The sequence below is a fragment of the Lynx canadensis genome, chromosome C1, assembly GCF_007474595.2.
Source record: "Lynx canadensis isolate LIC74 chromosome C1, mLynCan4.pri.v2, whole genome shotgun sequence".
Taxonomy (NCBI): Eukaryota; Metazoa; Chordata; class Mammalia; order Carnivora; family Felidae; genus Lynx; species Lynx canadensis.
Window position 1 is genome coordinate 191,921,730 of NC_044310.1, and position 22,289 is coordinate 191,944,018.

Sequence of the window (22,289 nt, forward strand, 5' to 3'; positions counted from 1 at the left end):
ATTTAAACACCTCTATCTCTAGTTTGCATGGTTGTTTATTTCATCTAAATTACAAGTCCATTCCAGCATGCTGCTTGGTCCCCAGGACAAGCAAAAGGAGACAACAATCATTCTAGGAGGGTCTTCAGCCTGGCTGACTGAGAGAAGGGTGATACCGAGGGCAGGCAGGGGAGGTGGGTGTTGTGCTCATTTGGACATGGTGAGGTAAAACAATGCATTGGTGATTTATTTCATCTGGTGTTTAATCTCTGGCCCTTCCACTGGAACCCTGTATCTGTTAATTTCTTGAATTAAGCATATGTTTCTGAAGTATGTTCCTAGAAACAACTACTTCTGAAAAAAACGACATTGTCAGACATTTTTGTAAATAATATCAGCATAAACAATTAACATTTAATTTAAAATTTTCTTCCATTTTGAGGCACCTGGCTGGTTCAATTGGTAGAATATGTGACTCTTGATCTCAGGGTTGTGAGTTTGAGCCCCACGTTGGGTGTAGAGATTACTTAAAAGTAAAATCTTAAAAAACATTTTTTTTCTTCTTTTAATGGGTATTTCTCTATAATTAACAAGAAAACACCACTCAACAATTTTATGTATATGTTGTCTCCCCTTTTCAACCATGGGAGACTTAAAAAATTCAAAGTGGTTTTTAAAGGCTTCCGCCCTGCCCCACGTCTCTTTTACATTCATCACCATTAGCCAAAAAAGCAGAATGAGGGGCACTTGGGTGGCTCAGTCGGTTAAGCGTCTGACTTCAGCTCAGGTCACGATCTCGCGGTCTGTGAGTTCGAGCCCCGCGTCGGGCTCTAGGCTGACGGCTCAGAGCCTGGAGCCCACTTCCGATTCTGTGTCTCCCTCTCTCTCTGCCCCTCCCCTGCTCACGGTCTGTCTCTCCCTCTCAGAAATAAATAAACATTAAAAAAAGATGTTTAAGAAAGCACCATGAAAATGTCCCATTTCTGTTTTTTGTTCCTCACAGGTGTGTAGTAATGAAGCCACCTGCATCTGCGATTTCACCTGGGCAGGGACAGACTGCAGTATCCGGGATCCAGTTAGGAACCTTCACCCCCCCAAGGATGAAGGACCTAAGGGTTTGTGCGATTTCAGTTTCAATTCATTACATGCTGAATTTGTTGGCACTCTTCCGGTGGTGCCAATATAACAAGTGAAACGACTTGAAAGGAGACACTCCAGAGTATCTCTTTTGCCATTCAAACATATAATTCATGTTACTGAAGCATTAAGGATTCTAGAGTGACGTAGTGAAGCATTTGAATTTCCCCTAGTTTAGAACTGAGATTAGAAAGAAGTAAATATACCAATTTCCTTCCTTGCAGTTTCCTTTCTTTCCTATAAACCTCCTTCCTTTTCCATAAGCACATATGTTAATCATTATACAGTTTGTCTCCACTCTGCCAGTTTTCTAATAGGTAAAATCTTTTTGGCTAACATGAGACTCTAGTCATTCCTCAGAATTAGAATCCTCCAGAGGGAAATTGCTGTCTTCTATGCTCTGCTTAAACACATTTTTGATTGGGAAGAAGTGGAAAATCTTTACAGAACTATATATATTTTTTAAGTTTATGTATTTATTTTGAGGGAGAGAGAAAGAGCATGTGTGAGTTGGGCAGGGGCAGAGAGAGAGAGAGAAAGAAAGAGAGAGAGAATCCCAAGCAGGGCTCTGCTGTCACAAACTGTGAGATCATGACCTGAGCCAAAATCAAAAGTCAGACGCTTAACCAACTGAGCCACCCAGGTTCCCCCAAAATCCTCACCGAACTTTAATTCTTCAAAGAGAATATGAAAGATCTGGACTTTGTTTTAGTCAGTTATCAGAAAGAGAGAAATTAGAATTTTAAAATTAGAAGGAGTCTCAATGGCCATCTAGAACCACCCTCATCTTGCAGATGAGAACACCCAGGCCTTGAAGACAGGTGACATTTTATAGTTATCCAGGTAGCCAGAGACAGAGCTGGGACCAAGACCCAAGTGCCCGATCTCAGGCCCAGTCTTTTCTGTTACGTTGTGTTATAACATGCTCTTTATCATCATAAACTTGATAATCACTTTCTCATTATTCCTCCCCCATTCCCAAGCCCTCATATGATTTCAAAGATCTAAAATAAGTCATCAATTGCAGTAGGCTTATTACAGCATCTATAGCATTGTACCTGAGAAACCAGAGTTTCTAGAGCAGAGGATGTGTCCCAGTGACATCGTACATCACGTTCTTTTTCATGGTGCCACTAATGATATTTTATAAATAACTATCATGATTTTTTCCTGCAGGTAGGAAAAGTACCTATAGAAATAGTGTCATTTTGATTTGCTTAGTTTTGCATGGGAGCTCATTTAAACTCTCTGAACTTCAGCATCGGGAAAATATTGGGAAAATATGACTTTGAAAAGTATACGAAGCGCCATGCTCCTCAGTTCCTGAAGAGATTTAGCTCATCTGGGTGCATGTGTAATGTTCAGTAATAGTGGGTGTGTTAAAAAGTCTCCATGCATTTACTTAATATGCCTATGATATTGAAATTCTGTAAGAAGAGCCATAGTCACACCCTCACAGTCTATTTCTGTTCTCCTACTTCTATTTGTAAAAAGGAACCAGTTCCACTTTTACATTTAGTCTTAAAACTGGAACAAAAAATTCTTGGATCCACCTTCAGAAGTTAGATTTAGAGCAGATTTCAAACTCTGACAAGAGAAGCAGACGTTCATTCTTTCCAGATTTTCTCTCCATGGCACGTCTGTGATTCTCTTAAAGATCTAGATGCTGTTTCTTCAAGTGATATATAAAGAAGAGATGAACAGAGCTAAATTGGCTTAGCCTCTGTCCTTTTTCAGTATGTGGGGGTAGAGGGTTAGCAGTTGTCCGATTCTATTTCCCATTCCTTCACCCACCTATGCCTAGAAAGCTTAGTTGGGAGGGTGTGAAGCAAACAGCTGCATTCTGGAAAAGAGGAGATTCACAGCCGCCTTCTGTTTTGTTTTCCTTTTCCCCATGGTGCTCTTCTATATTATCTTTTAAAAATAACTTTTATGACCATTCAAGTAATACTTGTTTATGGTAGAGAATTTTGGAAATAAGGAAAAGATTAAAAAGAAAATAAAGATCACCCTTAATGCCACAACTCAGAGGTAATCAGTATACACATTCTGGTGTATTTCTTTTCTGTTGCATGTTTTCTTTTTTCATTATTAGTGAAGACAATGGAGTCACGAAAGTAAAGGCACCCCTCGTTCTAAAATTGCTAAAATCCTCGTGACTCTGGTAATCTTTATTAAATAGAAAAAAGCCATTACTATCTATGAAGAGCAGTTATTATTGTAAATTATTAGATTTCTAGAAAAGTCAAGCAGTTTTAGCATGACTAAATAATAGCTTTATCTATGATGGTTATTAATATCTTTTCAGCCTCTATAAACAATCCATTAATACATTAGTAAAATGAGAAAGAAACAAAATCACAATTTTAACACCTTGTTATCGGTTTTATGATTTTGTTTTTGATATTCTGGTTAAAAGAAAATGATAAGAGAGAAACTAGGTACTTCCAATTGTATCCAGATAGCAAATATTTATTGGCCATCTACTATTTAAAAGGCAGCACATCCTTGGCATATTGTAGGCACTCAATAAATATTACATCCTTTCCCTTTGGGATCATGTGAAGGAAACAAAATGGTGCATGCTAGTGCCGATTTTCAGTTTGCCAGTAACCATTTGTATTGCGTTGTTGAAGAGTAGCAGGTCATGAACTCAGGACACTGAAAAAATCTGTACTTTCTTGACTGTGGGTGCCAAGGTTGCTTGTGAGGTGCCAAGGTTTTTCTGTAACTGATTGCCATATATTCTTTTTCATGATCGAAGTAGTTTGGTTGGCACTGGCCTTATGGATCACAGTGTTTGGGTGCTTCTCAGCTGCTTGCCATATACAGCGGGCAAGACCCAAGTGATCTGACCTGTCATATCCACGGATGGAGGCTTTTCTGTATAGACACAGTGACAGGGTATTAAAACATACTTAGTTTTATTTAATTTTAGTGTGTTTTCTTGTTATGGAGGAAAAAATTCAAAAACAAAGCTGAGAATATTGCCTCTTGTATTATTAACATGGGCATAAAAGATAAATTGTATACAACTGCAGGCCTCTGAATCAAAACATAATTAGTAAAAAAAAAAAAAAAAAAAAAGGAGAACTCTGTGACTTTGCTTCAGCTGATGAGGGTGTCAGAAGTGAGCCAATGTGTTTTGGGTATTTCTCTTATTTTAACAAAGTTTCTGGAAGAATAAAAACTCAACCTCTCCATCTGGGTAGGGGCAACCCCCCCCCCACACACACACATAAAAATATTGCCATTCAATTAAAAAGAATGAAATCTTGCCATTTACAACTACGTGGATGGAACTAGAGGGTATTACGCTGAACAAAATTAGCCAGTCAGAGCAAGACAAATATCATATGACTTCATTCATATGTGGAATTTAAGATACAAAAGAGATGAACATAAGGGAAGGGAAGCAAAAATAATATAAAAACAAGGAGGGGGACAAAACATAAGAGACTCTTAAATATAGAGAACAAACAGGGTTGCCGGAGGGGTTGTGGGAGGGGGGAAGGGCTAAATGGGAAGGTGCATTAGGGAGAACACTTGTTAGGATGAGCACTGGGTGTTATATGTAAGGGATGAATCACTGGAATCTACTCCTGAAATCATTATAGCACTATATGCTAAGTAACTTGAATGTAAATTAAATTTAATTAATTAAAAAGCTAAAAAGAAACATTGCCATTGAAGTTGGCTCTGCACTTGTTGACCCACAGTTTATTTGCTCCAATGTCTCAAACCAAAATTATTAAAAGACAGGAAATAGCATTTCAAAGCAGAAACCATGTGAGCAAAGATTTTTTTAAAAAAGATTTTCCATTGCATACTACTTCACTCATGTTTTCTACACTGTCATTTATTTCCCATATTTTTACATATGAAGATTCTTCTGGTCCCTCATCTCCCAACATGTGTCCACCGAATTCGCTGAAAGAAGTTATTTTACTTTACCCTAATGGGGTAGAATAAGTTTGCGCCTTTTAAAAGGCCTGGAACTCCCACAGGCTATAGGAGAGTCAGTAGAAGTACTGACAATTTTTGTCAATTTGTGGGCATTTTTTCATGGTGCTTATTATGCAACGCAATGGAACTTTTCTCACTGGATGGTTTGCAGCAGCATTACAGGAGGAAAGAGAAGAAACTGATACATACCACATTTTCATCGATAAGGAAGGGCAGAGACGCTGCTAAGAAGCTTTGGTTAGACCCTTTCATTATGTCCACAGTCATCACATCAGAGACAGAAGGGCCTTAGTGGCCATTCAGTCCAGACCCATTGTTTTACAAATGGGTCTAACTTAATTCCCAAGGGTAACAGAGCCAAGAGTAAAACATAGATCACCTGGTCTTGAGCCTAATACTTTTTCTGTTATTGCACACTGACTGCCTCACTGAAAGCTGAGTATTAAGTTACTCTGCGGGTTCTCACAGCATAGTAATAAGTAGAAAGGGTGAGGCAATAAGCAGGTAATGATTAAGCATATTAGCTCATCCATTGCTTCTCAAGGGAGTATTATATTATTAGCATTTCGTATCTTGAAAGCAATAATTTCTAAGTCTTAATACCTTAAAGAGCATTATTAATGTTTACATTTACCTTTTGTGTATATCTGTTGCTTCCTTTGTGAATGCACACATCTTTGATTTTGTAGTTCAGATGAGTAGATATGAGGTATTATGGTAGTATGTGATTACACTCTTGCAGAATTATGTATCACCTATGTATTTTTCTCATCAATAATGGCCTCATCAATAACTTTGAAGGGTTTACCAGGTTTTAAAAGTTTTCAGTAACTGAGTTTATTTTGTTTGGGTTCAGAAAAACTCCATGATATTTCCATTGACAGTGTCTGAAATAATATTCTTATATGAAGTTAATTTGTTTTTCATCTTTTTAGACATTTGTCCCAGTGTATCTGAAAATGAACTTAACTTTTTAAAAATTTCATGGGAAAGAGTAAGGAGATCTGATTGTGTGTCTGACAATGAAATACGGAGCTAGAAAATATATGTTTGTCATGCCAATATTGTATTCTAACATATAAAGAATATATTTAGTATTTATTTCTAATCCTAAATGTTAGCAAAATCATAAATTCCTGCAGAAAGAACTTTGATTTATAGAGCACAAATGATGGCTTTGATGCCTCCTGCCTTTGAAGTATTCAGGATGCAGGATTATAGCGCCTTTTGCTCATTAGAATCACATGGATGAAATAATGCACCTTTTTGTTTCAGAAACTCTCTAAAAGTAAGAAAAAAACCCCAACTACTCAGTTTCAAAAGCGCAATTTCACGCTATCTGAAGCATGACTTGTCTGTGGAGAATTCTACATATAAAGTAAGAATGTCTTAAGAAAAGGAGAAAATTTACAGTTTGTATCTTAATATTACATACTTATCAAAAATTCTGCCTGTTAGCACATGTGAGCCTAGGTAGCAGGGAAGCAACACTAAAAACAATGATAATAATAAACCAACAAACATCAGAATTTAATAAAACAAAAATGAGGACATATTGCTAGAAAATAATTTCCACAAACAAGTTATAATACAAAGGTAAGTACGTTAAAGAATCAGGAAACAAAGTCGCATCCCTAGTAGGGGGATTGCGTTATTAGTTATGAGTCTTTACAAGTTTCTTCTCCAGGTTTGGTGTAATGCAAAGAAAGTGAGGTATATCATCATGTACCCAGCATAGTTCCTGGGACAAAAAACACATCTAGTAGATAATGAATGAACAAATAAATGCGTGAATGAATGAACAATTACAGTTACATCATAAATAAGTTAGTATAGAGGTCAAAAGGAGAGCATAGACCCCCAAAAGTCCAAGGGAGGTTTTTTTTTCAATAAGAAGGTAAATCCTTTGTAGCTCTGGGGAGCAGCTGAAACCTGTTTTCAAATTTGTCCCCTATAAAAATCTACCCACTTGTGAGCCAAGCAATTCATTCATGTCAATTTAAAAGCAGGTTGAGTCACTGCGCACTGGAAGAAATAACCCTGTTAAGTATCGCGATAAAGAGTCAAGTGTATTTTACATACCTTTGCAGTACACCAGAATTAAAGGTAGCGGGCAAACAAGGAGGAGGGGGAAGACTTTTGAAAAAGCTTTTTTCCCCACTTATTTTGTCTTGTTTTGGTGCTAGCAGTGGTTATCAGTTAAGAATTGGGAGATAATTATTCTTGCTCAGCAGAGATTATAGACTGTATCTGTTTCTCTGGAATGCATATTTGAAGTGTCTGTAGGGATGCCTTGCTCCTCTGGTTGGTTTCTAACACCCACATGATGGATTGCCTAATTCTCTTTATGCTACAGAGAGGAATTATATCTGTAGCAAATAAAAAGGCCTTTTTAAATTGTTATTCATCATTCATGCAGTTATAATTTTTAAAAATTAACACACATTCATTTACTATCACATTTTACAGGTGTGTGTGTGTGTGTGTTTTTCCTACAATTTAGCATATGTAGCTTATATAAACATTGAAGAGTTAATAGGAGTTTCAGGTATTTTGGCTCTGAGGGCCAATGCCTAAATCTTAAGCAAAAAAAAAAAAAAAACCCAACCCCCCCCCAAAAAAAAACCCAAATTGTAATATAATATGTCCTTGTTAATTTAGTATTCTGAAGGCAATTATTTTCTAAGATCTTAAAAAATGAGTATTTATATTTATAGTACCTTTCATTCCAGTATTTGCCTCCACAGTTTAGAAATCTGAGATATGGTTTGGTTATTTTGAATTCTAATGTACTGTCATATCTGGAAAACATCACCACCACCTTGTATGTTGGTCTTTTTTCCATTCCCCTCAATGCCCTCAGTAGACTTTCTGTTTTCTGTTGTGTTTCCATTTTTGTTTTTTGTTTTTTGTTTTGCTTTTTATTAACAACTCAGGTTGTGCCTAGCTAAGGATAAAAACTAGAATCTCTCACTCTTATTGTTTGCCCTGCGATTGAGTGGATGTACCCCTACTCACCAGCGTTGGCGATCAAGGTTCTCTCTCTTCTTTGGGAGAGTAGTTGGACCCAAAAGGTCAATGAACACAATACTAAGCCTTAAAAAACTGTGAGTTCAAATCATGGCTCTTTGTTTTCCTTCACCGTCTCATAGCACACAATCTGTGCCATGCAGCCTTGTCAAAGTTAATCTCTGTTTTCATTAGTAAAGTGATTTGAAGCCAGCGCTTTTGATCGCATGAAGATAGGAGATAAAGTGTGTATATGTCCACACGCTTGCACGCGCGCACACACACAGACACAGTCAATCTTAAATAATCTGCCTTCCTGCCCCAGCACTAAACTTCTTGCCTGTGTGGAGAGCAGCCTGGGCACCTCTGGGCAGTGCAGACCCTTTTTGCAACATCTGAAAGCTCAGAGCTCAGCACGAAAGTGGTGATGTGCAGGGGTGGAGTGTCTCCAGTCAGTAATCTACCATTGGGTGATCTGAAGCAATCAGTGCTTCCCAGCGACCCTGACTTTCTCTGAGTGCATAGTTTATGCCCTGCGAACTGTAAACAACAACAACAACAACAACTAAACACCCAAAGACTGTGCCAGAAACCCGAACATTGCAGAGTTATGTGCAATACACTTTTCCAGGTTGAAAATGTACTTAATTTTAAAGATAGTCTTTTAAATTTGTAGGATTTTCATAAAATTGAACGTAAGTTCTAAAGTTTGAAAAGATGCAGCTTCTTAGGTGTATTTTACGGTTTGAGAAGTTTGTGAAGTATGCTAACGGTCTGTTACTTTGGAATTAAAATCCAGACTTGCTGTTATGCTGTTTAAATGACATTTTCATTCCAACTCATTCCTTGTAGGAACTGTAACTCAAATTAGATTATTTATATGTTTAACAGTATTTATAAGAGAGGATTTTTTAAGTAGGGTTTGTAGAGTTTGAAGTTAAATTAGCCTCAACATTATTCTCCAGTGTTTTCAATGTGTATGTAGACCTTCATTTTAAATTTTAAAGCAGAGATGTCAGTATTTAACTGACTTTCAAAGAATTTCCTGAACAGATTATGTTGTGTGTTAGCGCAATCAGTGTGTGATTCGTTTCCTTTGTTAAAACCATCTCCGTTTTCCCTCCACACAGTGCACATGACCACAAGCAGGCTAATAGGTGCTGTGGCAGGCACCATTCTGGCCCTGGGGGTGATTTTTGGAGGCACAGGGTGGGGAATAGAGTAAGCATCTTTGTGAGTCTCGGAGTGTTTCTGTTTGGTTCCCGGTGTGTGAACTGACTGCTGGTACCTAATCCCCACCGCGTGTTGTCTCGTTGACGTGTTCCCCTTGCAAGTGCACCTTGTGGTGTTATTTGGATGTGTCTGTGTCGTGTGGTTTCCTCGTGCAGTGAAGAACCTTCTCCTGTCTGGAACAATGTGGGGCATAAAATAATATTGGGGTGCTTATGATGTCTTCACAATTGAGACGATGGTCCAAAAGCTTCCATTGTTCTTCTACTTATAAAAGTAATTTTAAGATACAGACCTTTTATTGTCATTATTTTTTGTTGACAAAAAATGCTTTTATGTGAGTGTTTTATTAGTATTCTTGAAATGAATGCAATCTTCACTGAATAAATCCACGTTTACAGCTGGGAATTATTAATAGTTGTAGCTTCTTTTGAAGATAATTTGAGTGATAGTCACTCATATTCCCTCCATGTATTTAAAGTGATATGGGAAGCTTTGGCTTAACTTTTTAAAGAAGATACTTAGTATATTGCCTTCATTTTTAAAATATAAAATAGATTGATAATTCAAATTAGATGCTTCCATAACTGCGTGGGACCAAAGAGTGTGAAGAAGAAAAAGATATTTATCCAAGCCGGCAAAACCTTAAGGGGAGTAGTTGCAGATTATCTGGTGGCTTTGTCTTAAAAATAGCCAGTGCACAAATAAATTGTGTGTCCCTGGCCCGTGTTGATCTTTCACAGAAATACAGGTCTTCTGGTACCTCTATTAAGGTTGCTGTGTACTTGATCCAAGCCTCAGAATAGCTGTCAGTTCTCCATGGGATATTATTTTCATGAAGTTGCTGATCTGTAGACTAAAAGGTTTTCGTGATTCCCCCCTCTCTCTAATTACAGGAAGAACATTTACAAATGACAGAAATACCCTTTCCCATGCTGTCTTTGTGTTCACGGGGATGGGTGACACTTCACAGTGGCCCCGGATGAATTACTGGTATCTTAAGGAACCACCAGATAGCCTCTACTCAACCTGTCCAAACCATGGGCACGTTGATCGTGTAACATGCGTTCCTCCTTAGTCCCAGTGATTGTGGCCCACAGATGCCCTTCCATACCAGTATTGGGAGACCCAGACACCGAAATAGTACAAGGAAAGCAGGCCTGTAGTTCCCACTCTGTGTGGAAGATTACCCGAACCTTCTCTCCCCTGGTTTGAAGGACTTTGACTAGATTTACACCTGCCAACTCACCTCCCATGGGTACAGACTGTGAACTAGTTAACCCAGGGCAGCTAGAAAGACTGGAAAAGATATTTTGTTTCTCTTTACCTATTAGAATATAAAGTTTTAGAGCAGAGGTAACATTTAGAGAAAACAAAAACTTTGCCTTGTAAAATTTCACCTTAGATCTGCTGACTGGATTACCTGTAGAAGTAACATCCCTTTCCAGGGGAAATTCTATACATACATTTATGTGAAATTCCTCCTTGAAGAAAGGTAGTTTTTGAAAAAATCATCCCAAGTGTGGTTTTCGATTATTTATTGACCATAATTGTGATGTGCTGCAAAGTACCAACTAAGGGATGAATTTTAATAACTTTCCCTTTGAGTCTTAGAGCTAGGCAACCCCCAAGGCATTTGTTGTAAAGTATAGTCCTTGTGACCAGTGTCTGTTTTCATCATCCCTTCCAGTCTTGTTGGTTTGTGGCTATTTCTGGTTGTGACAGGTAAGTCTGTATAAGTGTATTATTTTTTCTAAAAATAGATTTGTTATTTATCATTCTTGGCTTATGCACTATTTTTTGTTTATTAGTTTACTGATTGTTTTCCTCCAAATTCTAAATTTTGTCATAATTGCTAAATCATACAGTTTTTTTAAAAAAATCCATGATAGTACAGTATACATTGTTTTAACACCTCCTGGCTTAGCTAATAGTGTAATGTTCATTTAGTCACTAAGGATTCCGTGAATAGAAGGTTTGGAAGTTTTTTGTTTGTTTGGGTTTTTGGGAGCAGGGGGCAGGGGGTTATTTCTACACCTTAGTTTATAATTGTAAATCAGGACTCATTTGTCATGAATTATCTATTGATTCTAATCCCAACCTGTCTTCTGAGCTAGTAAAGTACAAATCATGTCTAAAGCCTAAGGTACATGGAAATATAAATATTTTCTAAATGTTTATTTCAAAATATGTTTCCTTGTTAAAATGTGGGGAGGAAATACATATAAGTGGACTGTTTCATTAGAGCAGGGGTTAGCAAACTTTCTGTAAAGGGCCAGAAGGTAAATAGTTTTGACTTTGCAGGCCACAGGATGTTTGTCACGGCCTTGTGACTCTGCTGTCTTAGCACGAAAGAAACTGTAAACCACATGAAAATGAATTAGCGTGGCTGTATTCCAACAAAATTTCTTTGCAAACCAGTAAGTGGAGCCAGATTTGGCCAGTGGGTTATATAGTTTGCTGACCCTTGATTTATAGCATAAGCTTTCGAGTCAGACACATCTGTGTTCAAATCTTGCCTCTGTCACTACATTCTAGAAGCCACTGTTTCTTCATCTAATAAACAGGGATAGTCATAATTCTTACCCCGTATGGTTTTTGTGAGGATCCAGTGAGATGTTTTGTCACATGGTTAGACCCTCACCTGGTACAGAGTAAGTGCTCAGTGTAGAGTAACTAACCTGCTTTGATTGCTGTCATATTACTCTTTATTCTTATTTGTGCATTTCTGAAGGCCACTGAGATTTGGGTTCTGTAGAACCTCTGTGGTTAGTCCTGAGAATGAGTCACGAGCCCATGCGCCTGAAGAGACCGCATCCCCGAGACCCCCGCCGCAGCTGTCTCCCACCTTTCCACTCACCCTCACCAACCCTGAGTGGTCTCTGAGTAAAAACATACAACACACACGATTTTAGTGCTGCTAAAAGTGGCATCCGTTTGTGTGCACAGTTGAGGGCACTGATGTGAGCAGAAAAGAGAATTTTTTTTTATGCAGAAATGAACATATACACAAAGTCAAGGATTTCAGGGGAAATAGCAAAATTGGCCTTATGACTTCTGAAACGGGATATTCAGTTACGATCGGAAGTATTTTGTTGTTGGGGGCACTCTACCTGTTAGCATCCGGAAGGATGTGAGGTGCAGAATAATTCCTGTGCTAGTTAACGTTGCTTACATTTAAAAATCGTGAGCTAAGGCATTTTCCCCTGTGAGTGGAAAGGATGTGCTGTCATATGCGTTAAGTCTTTCTTACTCGATGGAAACCCCACTTTGTATTTTCTTTCTTGCTGTCCTTTCTACTCCCTTTTTAAACTCTATCTCCAGGCCTCGAATTTCAAATGGGAACTTGAAAGATAGTCTCAGTTGAGCCGGCAGAATCTTTTTTCCATTTCTACAGAATTACCTGGATGAATTTTACGCTTCCTCCCTATCTTGCCTTTGGAACCGCAAGTTGTTGTTTAAACACTGTATGGATCCTTACAGTGAAGAAATGCCTCTCTGAGCACAAGGCTTTCAAGTCAGATTTATTAGTAACCTCCTTCTGACTTTTTTTTTTAATGTTTATTTATTTTTGAGAGAGAGACAAAGTCAGAGACTTTGGGGGAGGGGCAGAGAGGGAGGGAGACAGAATCTGAAGCAGGCTCCAGGCTCGGAGCTGTCAGCACAGAGCCCCACATGGGGCTCGAACTCAGGAACGGCGACGTAGTGAACCGCGAGGTCAGGACCTGAGCAGAAGTCAGACACTTGGCCAACTAAGTCACCCAGGCCTCACCTCCTTCTGACTTCGAAATGTTAATTGTTTCCAAGTGGGGGCTAAAAAAACAAACCGTAGCATTCCGACAACTTTGGGTGCTGCTTGAAAGAGCACTTTATTAGAATATTTTCCCTTCTTTTCCTGCCATGATTTGCCAGTAAGATTGAGCTAATTCTAATGCATCCATGTTCTTTATGTGCTCTTTTGCTTGCTTGATTCATGATACTGGGAAAGAGGAGGAGAAGAAAGACTGGTGACGCTGGCAGTTGGGACACATTTGCTTCAAATTCTGTGGAAGGTGAATGGAACTGAACTTAACTGTCAGCGGTGCAGAAGCTTTAGATTCAGAGGCATTCGCGTCCAAGCAGTAGCTCTCCCTCACATCAGAAGTGCGATTACACTAAGTCAATCAAGGCGATTTAAGCATTTAGCAATTTTTTATGCAGGGTATTTACTTCCGAAAAACCGCGTAACTGCCTTTCCCTTGTGGTGACGACGGTAGATGGCTCATATGACTTTCTTCCCATGATCCTTTGTCACAGGTCCTAGTGCCACCAATCTCATAATAGGCTCCATCGCTGGTGCCATCCTGGTAGCAGCTATTGTCCTTGGGGGCACAGGATGGGGATTTAAGTAAGCAACGCCGCATGTCTTCTCCTCGGTGGCTCTGGCATTTCTCTTTTCTGCTTACATAACCAGGTTTTGAGTTCCTGCTACAAGATTTCAAGTTTTAGCAGTAAACTGTTAAAAATGAATATTTTTATTCAGAAATGGGCTAGAAAAGAAGAAACGTGGAAACCTCAAACGTCATCTTCAGGCTAGTGGGAAAACTTGAAATGTAGAAGGAATTCACATGCACAAGTTTAAGGAGAACAAAGTAGAGGTTCTTCAGTAGAAGCCGTTCCAGCTTTTAGGAGCAAGCATTCTGAGATAACGTTTTTTATACACGATAATCAGGACACTTTGCAGTTGGAAATAAGGGGATATAAATCCTTTGTGTGTTTAAAACTCATTTATATTCCATTGACGTTTTGAATTTTTCACAACCTAAGTAACTCTTTGTTCAATATTTTTCACACGTAACACATTATGTGTAGCTTTGTGATTTGAAAAGCTTTGTGATTTTATAAAAATCAGATTAAAAAAATGATTAATTCCCTAACCATCTGCATTGGTTTCACATTGGAATTTGAAATCTGTGGCTCTGTGATACTTAAATATTTTCTAATTAACTGCAAATTAACTGGCCTGCTTCCATAGTGACTTTTAGTCATTTAGTCATTGGATTGTGCATTGATCACTGAACTACGTTTGTTTAAATAGACATGGCAGATATTCACAAATAAACCTTCATTATGACCAAAATTTGTAAACCTAGTTTATCAAGTTTTGATGTTTCCATAGTTCAGGTTCATTGGATAATTGCTTTGTATATCTTTTCTTCAGGCTGTGGTGGCTTGATCAGTATGATTTGTAGATAAGACTTCCTATGCCAAATATTCCCTCTGATAAATTAAGTCCCAACCAGATCTACAGAAACAAATTTAAGTGGGAAATAAGACCATTACCTAAATTCAAAACCCACTTTGCCTCCATCTGGTTACTCAATAGAGGAAGCTTTTTACTTGAATTCTCTGAATAATTGCATTAATTATGAACTTGATTCTATTTAATATTTTGAATCCTGAATTCAAAATATTGAAACCAGGTAAAATGTTATTAGAAACTGATTATGGAAGAAAAACAAACTACATGATGATCTAAATAAATTCAACATTTTCTGATAATTTTGTTATCATATTAGATTTAATGAGTAGGCCTACAAGTTTTTGAGTAGCTTGAACTTGGAAAGTTGTTATGAAATGGTACTTCGTTTCTACAGAGATATTTGTAAACTTGAACTTGTTTGATGCAATAGTAGTTTTGGCATCATCATGTTTTCAAAAACACACACAAAATGGACAACTCACATTTGAATTTCTCATCATGGTATTAACAAGACATTGCCCAGATAATGAGTCACTCATGGTCCCTAATATATGGCACTCTCCTGAAACATATATATATATATATATATATATATATATATATATATATAATATATGTTATATATTATATATATGTTATATATATTATATATATGTTTGTTTTGTTTTGTTTAGGCCGGCCTAATTCAAGCAACAATTTTTCTTCGTGCCATATTACTGTAAAAAAGTCATTGTACATGATAGTAGTCCCATGATCTGTTATTATTTTAAAATACTTCCTTGAAATTTTTCATAAATATGCTTTAAGAAAAATAAATTTGGCTCGTGCCCAAGCTTCTGCCTTTTGGCATCAGGAAGCCTTGGTTTCAAAGGACTGGAAAATAGTCCTGTGCATCTCTGACGTTCAGCCACATGCAATGCCAAATTTACTATCTCAGCCTTTGGAGACAAGAGCACTATTCTGTAGCAGGACCTCAAAACAGTGGCCTGGCCTAGCGCACAGCTTGAATTGCATGTTTCTTTGGGGAAAAATGGAAAAGCCTTTATCACTGTGTATATAAGTGGATTAGGCCCTGTACAGATGACTTATATCTGAGAGAGATGTCTACTCATCGGAGGAACAGAGAAGAGGAAGGGGAGAGGGACACTTAGTGAGGTGAGAAACAGCCTCTCCCAAGGGCCGAGAGGGGACCGCTGTGCAGACATGCGCACTGATGCGCTAAGCCAGCGCCCCTTACGGTGCCCTTTGAGCCTAAGAATTACTTTAAAGGAAAGCATTGTAGGAAGGCACACACACAATCATATGAAGTATCTTTATGCCCTAAAACACAGGAAAAACTGAAGACAGAAGAATTCTTGAATGGTAGTAGTTTAAACCTGGAGACACCACTGTTCTTCATGATGATTGTTGGCCACTATATGAGGATCTGAATTTGCTTTAGATTTTAAGAGCAGCCATGTGGTTTATATTAAACATTAAAGAACTACTTCTACTTTGCAAGAGAAAGCTTTGGGTGCCAAATGATACAGTTTAGGTTTTCCCACCACTTGGGCAGTTTTGGAGATTATTAGTCTAGAAGTTATTTGCTAAATGAACCGATTTATTTGAGTTTCTTGTTGAGTTCAATGTAAATACAAAAGAGGGTCATTTAGAATCAGACGTTGAAAATAGTTTGTAAAGGAGATTGCTCTGAATACTTTTATTGGAAATCCTTCCGGAATTGCATTTTACTAGAAGAGAAAAGCAAAGCAAGTAGCAAAGTAGCCTGAGAATTTGAGGCTACATGAACTTTTAGATTAAAGGAAAATATGGTAATGGCTCAGGGGAAGTGTTGCTTTTTCCCAAAGTCACATTTCTTGAGGCATAACACTGTGAGTAATTTCAGTGTGGAAGAAGTGTCATACCGCACATGACCTGTTCAAATACAAATGAGAAAATAGCTCTGCTCTGATCCCTGACATTCTCTGCCCTTCTTTATAGCTTTTGTCCTAAACCATATTTCCTCTGAAATAGGTGGTAAAAAGCATGAGTATATGTGAGTGTGCATGCATGTGTGAATGTGTGCACCTTTGTGTGAATACGTGATAATGAAATTTTGTTAAGATAATTGTGATAAAAAAATAATATAAGCTTAGATGACGTCTTTTTAGCAGAATAATAAGAGTCTGCAAGCTTTGCTTAATGCAAACAAGACTTCCATAAGCAAAGCTGTAGAACTCCTGAGAAGAACAAAAAATGCCTTATCTGGTAGGTTATTTTATTTAACGTATTCTGATATATGGGGTATTGTGGTAGGTATACCTTAGCAACTTCAGTTAATCTGCATACTCCAGAAGTATGAGGATACTAAGGGTGACTTAGTTTATGGATTCCCAGTCTATGGGGTGTTAGAAATTGTCTGTAAGAAATCCTGTGAAAGATGAGGATAGGTTTTTGGCACACCAGTTTGTCCCACTTTACCCCCATATCTGCATTTATTTACATCCCTCCCACCCCCATGTTCCTTTTCTTCTCCATCACCTACACATGCAGAATAAAGCTATGGACTGTGCCGCAGAGTACTGCCAACCTTGGTCCTGGTTGACTAATGAAAACTCACAGCCGCTGTTCAGTTTTGAATAGTAATGCTGCTGGATTAGATTATTAGGGCTGTTGCTTTTACTTGACATTAGAAAAATCAAGTAGATGAAGAATCATTTTAGTACCCTCTTCTCTAAATCTTAGGAAAGATAACAAACCTATGAAAAGAAGATTTCCTGTTTCCATTTAAAAATGACCAGAATTGCTCTTACCACCCTGGACGTGGCTTTTTATTTGACATCCCCTAAATTCGAATACAGAAATTTAGATGTGAGCAATATAGTCGTTTACCTTGCGTATGAAGTATGTGAACACTTTAGGCGATGGTGATCAGGAAGAGAAATTCTAGGTGATAGTAGGAAAACAACTTGAAGGTAACAGTGACATGATTTGAGGATTTGATTTGAGGATTAGTCCTGAGCTCTTGCAACCATCTTGCCATGCCTCAGACTGTAGAGCCCGGTTACCATGCCCCACCACCCCACTGCTTGCTCCCTCGGTACGATTCAGTGGCAGTAGTGGTCATACTGGCCTGGCAGAGCTGCTCTTGACCTTAAAAGTGTTACTTTAATAAGTCTGCATAACAATCAATTGTGATTTCCTCTCTATGAATAGTTACTTGGGTTACAAGTTCTTACTGAGCCTGATGTGGGCTTATTTTAAGCACTTCTGCTTGGCCTGTGTTCCGTTTCGTAGGGCATACTAAAGAAAAGGTTAAAGGAAGGTAATCATGTAACTGACATGTAAAGGATCACATCTGGGTTTATCACGAGGACAGTTGAATTGTTTGAATGTCAAGTTGGATGAAATTTGAAAGGAATTTAATGTTGCCAATTATAGTTTCTCAAAAGGGTAAATGCCTTTTTATTTTGATTTTTATAGAATTAGGAAATGGAATCAATTTTAGCTAGTCTTTCCATGAGGATAACGAGACTGCGGCTTCTCTGAATTCCACTACCATATCCCAGTAGGGAATAAGGAGCCTAATTCCCTTAATTCCTGCAACTCTTGGGTTAGGCACTTTCTCATTGAGACCTAGCAGGCTGGCCCGGAAGAACCAGGTCAGCTTCCTGCCTCAGCCCCCTGGGGAAGTGAGCTCAGTCAAAGGTGGCCTAGGAGGGGTTGAGGGGAGGGTTCTCGGTGAGTGGCGATGACCCATTGTGGAAAGAGAAGAAGGCGATAGCAGTGGGTAAATATATAGTCCTGAAAGAACTAAAGCCTTCACAGACCTTCAGGGTATTGTTACCTGAAGAGCACTGTTCTAATTTTGTATAAATATATATGTGTATAATGTATATTGTAGACAAAAGTGTAGGCTTTTCACATGTCGGAAAGATTGGTGAAAGCTGGGTCGGTGCAAGGTTTATGGATTATGCTCACATTTTATAACGATCCATAAATACCGTACGGGTTATGATGAGAACATTCGTTGCTTTTCCAGTCCTAGTGAGCAGAAGGAATTCAGATGAAACAGCTGTGGAAGGAAGACAGCAAACATCCACCCATGATAGTTGTGCTCTCATATTACAAATGAGCAAAAAGACTTTTTTCATATAGAAAATTCAGGACAGGCAGTTCTCAATACACGGTGAGTTTTCACGACTCACCATGGTAGTTTTGCAATTTATACATGAGGAGCCCTCACGGTCAGCCTGCCACAGGAGGGTCCCTCTCTGCCGTCATCACGGGGCCCTGCCTTCCTCCTGCTGGGGGATCTCTGGAGGAGATATAGTGCCCTGTTGGTATTCAGAGTCCATTTTCCCATAGAAATAATGGTTCTACAGGATGATTTGGCTTCTTGGTCTGACCTGGGAAACCATTCATCCTGTAGAATATATTTTCTTTAAAACGATATAATCTACGTTTCAAACGCTGACTTCAAAGGAGCACGATCTTTTGGGCACTGGGGGTTGACGGTATGCCAGGCTGAAATGGAATTTCGTATCTCCACTTAAAAACGAACTGGATTGCATTTAAGACCTTGGACATGGCTACTTATCTGCCATTCCCGGAATTTGAATAAGGGAATTTAGATGTGAGCAATGTAGTCATTTGCATGTGCAGCACTAGCTCCCTTGATCTTTCCTCTACATTCGTTTTAATTGAGGGGATGTTAGTTTCACGTTTCTCTTCAATTCCAGCAATACAGAGCTAAATTGGCCGGAACCCCTGGTCCTTCAGGGTCATTTGACAAGGTCAAGCAATCTTTGTTTTTCCCCACCTGACTCATGGGTAGAGTTGATCTTGACACATCTACCTTTAAGGGCTGTGAGTGTGTGGGTAGTAGGCACAGATCCTGTGCTCTGAAGCGAACGAGCTCAGTGCCAGATGCATTAAGGGGGACGTCCCTTTTGGTCTCAAAGCGGCAGCAATGGCTGCTTTAGAAAAAACTGACACAAGAGAAGGTTCTTGGAGGTGGTGGGGAATAGGGAAGAAAGGAAGTAGCACTGTTGCAAATAGAGTTTGCAGCAATGGATTACCTGCTAGGCCAACAAACCACAGGCTTAGGCCATTAATGAAGACATTTTAATGAAAACTTTTAAAAGAAAAGGGAGGTTTTCTTTCAAGATTTTTTTATTTTTGCTATTTCAAAAGAGAAGCGTCAAAGTGGCCATCTGGGAGAAATGAGCACTTTGCAGGATGCCTTTATACATATTTTGAGCTTTGGTATTGTTTTAATTTTGAATGACGTGCGGGGGAGGAGGAACACACTGTCATTTTTCGGCACGGAGGGCTGGAAGGGTGTTCAACCGGCCCCGAGTGGGCAGGGGCGAGAGGGGGCTCGGGGACCCCTCGCTCTCCAGTTTTGCATGACGCCGCGGTGGCAACAGCATTGCACCTGCCCAGCGCGCACACTAAATGCATGAGCCCCCTTGCTTGATGCCCCACATGAAGCCAGACCATGGGGAGGTTGCAACCAACTTTTGTTGTTGCCTTGTAGTGTCTTGCTGGTTCTTTTCTCTTCTCTTTTTAAACAACAGGAACCACTTTTTAGGAGACTGGACACTGAGAGCAAGGCATTTTAACTTGCTTATTTCCACCGAGCTTAACTGCTACATTCGCTTAACTAACCCAAGCCCGTGTCCATTCTCCTTTGAGTGTGCCGTCTTACTGTGCACTCTGGTTTTCAACTCTGTAAATATGAAAAATGCTTGTTCCATGGTGGGGTAAGAGCTCACACACCCAAGGCAGCAAGATAGAACAAGGCTCCTTGCCGTCTTGGCAAAGGCCGATCCGCTGACACAGAACTCTCAAGTCCTGGAAGGAAGCAGCTCAAAGCCCTTCGGAGTTGTGCGTAGTTCCCCTAAGATCTCCCTACAATGTAGGAAGAGCCCTTTCTGTAATGTTCATCTAGTTAAAATTAGTCAGATCGTTTACTTCTGAAATAAGAGACAAATTGGGCTGCGGAGGCTTCCAGTGATTTAAAATGAACAACTCGAAGCCGCTTTTGGTCTTTACAAATGGATATACTCTAGTGGAGATGTAAAGACATTCGAAAGTGTGAGCTGTTCTGTGTTTCAAGTTATTCTGGGAAATCTGCCTCCGTGTGAGTTGATTACTTTGCTCTGGAACTAGCGTGGTTGTCATTATCATCACCCTCCTCTCGCCACGATCTGATTAATATTGTGGATTTTTCTCTCTCCGCCTGCGTCTCTGGAAGAAATGTCAAGAAGAGGAGGTTCGATCCCACTCAGCAAGGCCCCATCTGACTCTGCAGCACCGGGTGAGCGGTGCCTCGCACTGTTGGGTTCTGGGCGTGACAAACTCACAGCACCCTTTCCGGAACTGTTAAGTCTGTAAACAAGAACGCTGGGTGGTAATGACCACAGAACCGAAGCTGGGGGACAGGGACGGGGGTAAAAAGAAACTGTCCTTTTGGGAAATAATTTCAAAGAACCCCTCTCACCGCCGGTCAATAAAAGGGGATAAAAGACAATGTTATAAAAAAGAACTATTTCACAGAATCTTTTTTTTTTTCTAACTAAAGGAAGAAGGAACAATTACAAAAAAATGAAGTGCAATAAAAGAACCGTTAAAGAAATAGCAAATGATTTTTTCTTTCCTCAGCCTGCCGGCACTTAATATCTTCTAAATGAGTTGGCATGATTTTTTTTCCCTTTCCTACCGATGACACACTCCGGTGGCATAAAGATCTCATTTCCGAAAGGGTCAAATCTGCATGGCATATATACAACAAGCAGCTAGCAAGCCAACCCACAGCCAAACCTGCAACTGAATTCCTAAGGTGAAGATGAAAGGCAAACACGTGGAGGCTGCCTGGCCCTCCATCCCTAGCCTAGACCAGGCCGCGAAGGACTCCGGACCCCTGCTCTTGTTGATTTACTTCCCCGTTGTCTGTTCTCCTGGACTGAGCATCCTTTGCCAATGGGAGCTGGGACTTGAACAATGATGCTACTGTATAGTCCTTTTATAAGTGTAAATATGGAAATAAGAGATTTTGACACATCATTTTCACTTGTCTGTACTGAAATATTTTTCTCATAAAGGTTCTCTGTAGATTTGAGTTTATTGTTTGCTCCCCATCTTTTGGGTTCTTTTCTCTGTTTTCTCTCTCTCTTCTCTCGTCACAAGACCAACACGTTGTTCAGTGATTTGGGGGCTTGTTTAACAAAGACAGACATAGCCACAGACGAAGGGAGTTTGGGCACAAGACAGGTACAATTTACAAATGAAATGCTTTGAGTGAAATGAAATGCTTGAAATTAAACATAAGCAAAAGGGTGGGGGGACACAAACAACTAAATAACCCTTATTAAAAATACACAAATTATGTAAATGCAAATATATGTACTGACAAGTCTAAAACTTTTTGATGTCGTTATAAACGTATGTACATAATGTAAGAAAGTAGACGCCCTCTCAAATTAATCACAGAAGTGCCAAGCTCGTGGTTTTTGTTTTTTGTTTTGACAATTTTCTTTCCCTGTCTTTAATGTGAAAGAAGGATAAACTTAAAGCCTTAAATTAAATAACAATTTTTAAGCGTTAAAAACTTGGGGGAAAAATTAAGCTTTCCATTTTATTCGTATCTATTACTGTCAGTATCTCATTCATGCTTCATTTTCCTGCCTCGAAATATATATGGTAGAACCCCACTGTGAAACTGGGAACGGACACAGAAGCA

General features: G+C 39.1%; 1 protein-coding gene across 1 annotated transcript in view; it reads left to right on the top strand.

Moving 5' to 3' along the window:
• Nucleotides 1–20,926, top strand: part of ADAM23 (ADAM metallopeptidase domain 23) — a 173,258-nt gene extending 152,332 nt beyond the window's left edge. The window contains 3 exon segments of the mRNA XM_030326759.1: nt 983–1,094; nt 13,618–13,708; nt 20,805–20,926. Coding sequence (XP_030182619.1) covers nt 983–1,094; nt 13,618–13,708; nt 20,805–20,853 — 252 coding nt within the window. The 3' untranslated portion in view covers nt 20,854–20,926.
• The last annotated feature ends 1,363 nt before the right edge of the window (nt 20,927–22,289 follow it).